Here is a 3,811-nt window from a genome sequence, read left to right on the forward strand (position 1 = left end):
GACGCGCAGCCCCACAAGTGCTTACGCCTCAGGTAACGCTGCCCGCCGGGCGACCCGTGATGGGCAGACGTCGGCGTTTATGTAGGACCTACACAAACCGCTCTTGCCTCCGCAGCGGAGCGGGCGCCGGGGTCCGGGTGGTCGGGGACGCAGCTGCGGCGGCGGTGCGCGGCACGGCGCCCGCTCTGCTCTGCTCTGCTCCGCGCGCGGAGCCCCCCCCCCCCCGGCTAACGCTCTCTCTTTCTCTCCGTGTCTCTGCCCTGCTCCTCTAGCCAGGTCTTTAGTGGTAAGCGGAGCCTCTTGCGGATCCGGGCCCCCTGGAGACGGTGGTATCGCGATCCGGGCGCCGCGGCCCCGGGCCGGCGCGCATGGTGCTCGGCGCTGCATCCGGGGCTGCCCCGCGGAGCCGGCTGCGACGGGGGCGCCCGGGCCGGAGGGAGGCCAAAGCGTGGTTCCTTCTCCGGGCCCTGACGTGGGCTGGGGGCCGGCTCGCCCCCGCGGTCCCGGCCCGACTCCCTCCGTGCCTCGGTTTCTCCCTCCCCGCTGCTCGCCTGGGCGGCGTGGCTGAGCCGGGGCCCTGGGAAGTGCTGGGCTTCCCGAGCGGTGCCAGCTGCAAGCTGAGGCGCTTGGATAAACCCTGGGGTGGCCGCGGTTCCCCCCTGCCGAGGAGCCACGCCGTCCTCCGGCACGGCCACGCATGGCTCGGCTGCCTGCTGCCCCGCTCGTCGGCAAAGCGCACGTGGATGCGCTGGAAACCAGAGCCGCTCCCGGCTGGAGAAACCGAGGAAGCTCCCCAAACGCCATGCTTTCCTGCTGCCTCTGCTGCAACCCTGCGCAGCCCYGGGCCCCCCCGCTGTCCCGTTGTGGAGCCTCGCGGGGCGCAGGGACGCGGGGGCTCCCCGAAACACCGTGCATCCTGGCGCCRTCCCTTCCAGGGCACCGGTGGCCTCGGCCGACTGCTCTTTCCCCGCGTGCCCGGCGCTTTGCTGCGAGTCCCCCGCGGCTTTGGCTTGCTCCGCACGCGGGGCCCTGCGGCGCGGGGACAAGGCTGGCGCCTGCCTGCTCGGCCTCCCCGCGGGTCCCGGGACGTGCTTGTGAGCCCGCCGCCGGCAAGAGGCAGCACCGGACGGTGCTTTTGTGTAGGTCCTACGTAAACGATGTCTGCTGTTCTCCCCGTGCACAGCGGAGGGGCTGGTTTCAGGAGCAGAGCACCTGGAAGGGCTGGATAAGGGCCAGCTGGCTCCATCCTGCCGGAGCAGAGTTTGCATTAGGCCCYGTTTAGCTAACGAACAAGCGGAGCGTGGCTTGGCACCGAAGCGGTGCTGAGCGTTTTGGCCAGAGTGGAGGCGGCCCTGGGGCTGGAGGGGGCTGCGAGGAGGAGGATGGCGGGGGCCAGGGCGGGTGCTCCAGGATGCTCCATCCCAGCRGAGCTGGGACCGGAGCAGGGCCGTTCTGCGCGGGGCTGGTGCTGCCCAGGCAGTTTTCCTCCCGGCTGCCACGGGCTCTGCTGCGGGTCCTTCCCAGCCGCTGTAGCTGTCTGTCTGCTGTCTGTCCGTCTCTTCCTTTCTTTTCTCTTGGAAAAAGTTGTGTTTAACCCCAAAGACGTCCTCACCCGTGCTGTGGCAGGCAGTGTGCGTGCCTGTGGCCGGGATCGCTCCTGCCCGCGCCCCCAGCTGCCCCGCGCCTGCGCCCCCCACCCCGGGGCACCCGCCTGCCTCCGACGCTGCCCGTCCTTCCTCCCTTGCAGCAACAAGATGGGCATCAAGGACCGCATCCGCCTGACCAACCCGCAGCGGCAGGGCAGCCGGGGCAGGCAGCAGCTGGGGCCGCCGCTGCGCCGCTCGCCCAGCACCGAGGACGTCCCCGAGGCCGCCAGCCCCACCAAGGTGCAGAAGAGCTGGAGCTTCAACGACCGGACCCGCTTCCGGGCATCCCTGCGGCTCAAACCCCGGCTCCCGGCRGAGGGTGAGTCCCGGGAAGCGGTGGGGTGAGGGCGCCGGGGCTCAACCRGCCGTGCTGCCGTGCCAGGAGCAGCATCCCTGCATGCCGGGCGGTGGCATCGGCATCCTGCGTCCTCTGCCCAGCGCCCGCTCTCATGCCTGCAGCTGACTGCCCGCCCGAGGACAGCGGCGAGGAGAAAAGCTCCCAGTGCGACCTGACCGCCGAGGACGTCATGCCAGCAGTGAAGACCCTCATCCGGGCCGTCAGGTGAGAGTGTCCCATCCCACATCCCCCAGCTCCTCGCTCGTGGTCCCCCAGCCCTCCCTGGAGACTGGCCCTCCGCAGCCCTGCCCAGGGCTCCCTTCGCKCTCAGAGACGAGCAGATGTGTCCAGCAAGGCCACGGAGGTGGCGGAGCTGGGGGAGAAGAGCAGCGATGCTCTGTGGGAGTGAAGCTCCTCCAGCTATCYCGGGTGTCCCACAGGATCCTGAAGTTCCTGGTGGCCAAGAGGAAGTTCAAGGAGACCTTGCGGCCCTACGACGTCAAGGATGTCATCGAGCAGTACTCGGCCGGCCACCTGGACATGCTGGGCAGGATCAAGAGCCTGCAGACACGGTGAGCTGCCCCTCCAGCGGTGACGGGGGGCTCTGGGCTCCCACCACTCCTCCCCGTCCCCGTGCCCTCTGGCCGGTCAAGAGTGATGGGCCATGTCCCTTGCCTCCCTGCTCGGTGCCAGGGTGGACCAGATAGTGGGCAGGGGAGCCCTGGCTGCGGACAAGAAGGCCCGGGAGAAGGTGGAGAAGCCGGCGCTGGAGCCAGAGCTGGTGGACGAGCTCAGCATGATGGGCCGGGTGGTCAAGGTGGAGCGGCAGGTGAGGAGGGGACGCATGGCCCCATGCCATGTGGGACACCTGGGGGGTCTTCGGTCTGGCATATTCTCACCTTCCCTTGGGCTGGGGCAGCAAGGATGAGCCCGGACTCCTGGGTCCTCTCGCCGGCTGCGGGGGGGCCGCGGCCAGGACGGGGCAGCGGGGAGCTGGCCGTGCCCAGGTGCCCCGCGCCGCTGGGGCGCCCGCCCCGCTCACCCCGCCGCCCTCGCAGGTGCAGTCCATCGAGCACAAACTGGACTTGTTGCTCGACCTCTACTCCCAGTGCCTCCGCAAGGGCTCCACGAACTCCTTCAGCCTGGCCGCCGTGCAGGCGCCCCGCTGCGAGCCCGACATCACCTCCGACTACCACAGCCCCGTGGACCACGAGGACATCTCGGTCTCTGCCCAGACCCTGAACATCTCCAGGTCGGCCAGCGCCAACATGGACTGAGCAGGGAGGCGGCAGGGCAGGGCGCCGCGGCCACCGCCGGCTGTGGGCCGGGAGAGCTGCGCCGAGGAGCCGGGGAGCGGTGCCTGCGTCGGCCGGCCTCCTCTGCCGGGTCTTTCTCAGTTTTACTTGAAATGCGTCTTCCTTCGCGGGCGAATTGCCCGTGTCGCCCATCCGGGAGCCGGCTGCAGCCAAGGCGCCCAGTCTGGGCACGGGGCAGGAGCCCCGAGGTGCCACTCTGTGCTCGGACCACGCTCCTGCAACGCTCCTGCCCTTCCCGGAGGGAGGAGAGCCCCCGGCCGGGGCTTCAAACACACCGAGACCCACCTCCATCCCCAGCCCTCCGGGAGCCGAGCCGGAGGCCGCTGACAGCTATGCAAGGCTGGATCGCCCTTTGGTTGCCGGTGCTGAGCAGGGGCGTCGCGACCCGACTGAATGCGGTTTTATCTGCGTAGCTCCCGGCCACGGCGGTGGCCAGGGCCTGCCCCGGATCGGGGAGTTTGGGGGACTCTGTCCCCCCTCGCCCTCCTCTGCCTGGGTTTTCTCTTGCCCTG

The 3,811-nt window shown here is 70.0% G+C and overlaps 1 protein-coding gene across 2 annotated transcripts in view; it reads left to right on the top strand.

Annotated features, from left to right (window-relative positions):
• KCNQ4 (potassium voltage-gated channel subfamily Q member 4) overlaps nucleotides 1-3,260 on the top strand; it is an 8,011-nt gene extending 4,751 nt beyond the window's left edge. For both annotated transcript variants that reach the window (XM_026085950.1, XM_026085951.1), the window contains 5 exons: nucleotides 1,748-1,965; nucleotides 2,106-2,208; nucleotides 2,424-2,555; nucleotides 2,677-2,812; nucleotides 3,042-3,260. In XM_026085950.1, the coding sequence (XP_025941735.1) occupies nucleotides 1,748-1,965; nucleotides 2,106-2,208; nucleotides 2,424-2,555; nucleotides 2,677-2,812; nucleotides 3,042-3,260 (808 nt within the window). The remainder of the gene's footprint in view (nucleotides 1-1,747; nucleotides 1,966-2,105; nucleotides 2,209-2,423; nucleotides 2,556-2,676; nucleotides 2,813-3,041) is intronic.
• The last annotated feature ends 551 nt before the right edge of the window (nucleotides 3,261-3,811 follow it).

Source organism: Apteryx rowi, unplaced genomic scaffold (assembly GCF_003343035.1).
Source record: "Apteryx rowi isolate R43461 unplaced genomic scaffold, aptRow1 scaffold_68, whole genome shotgun sequence".
In the NCBI taxonomy this organism is placed as follows: domain Eukaryota; kingdom Metazoa; phylum Chordata; class Aves; order Apterygiformes; family Apterygidae; genus Apteryx; species Apteryx rowi.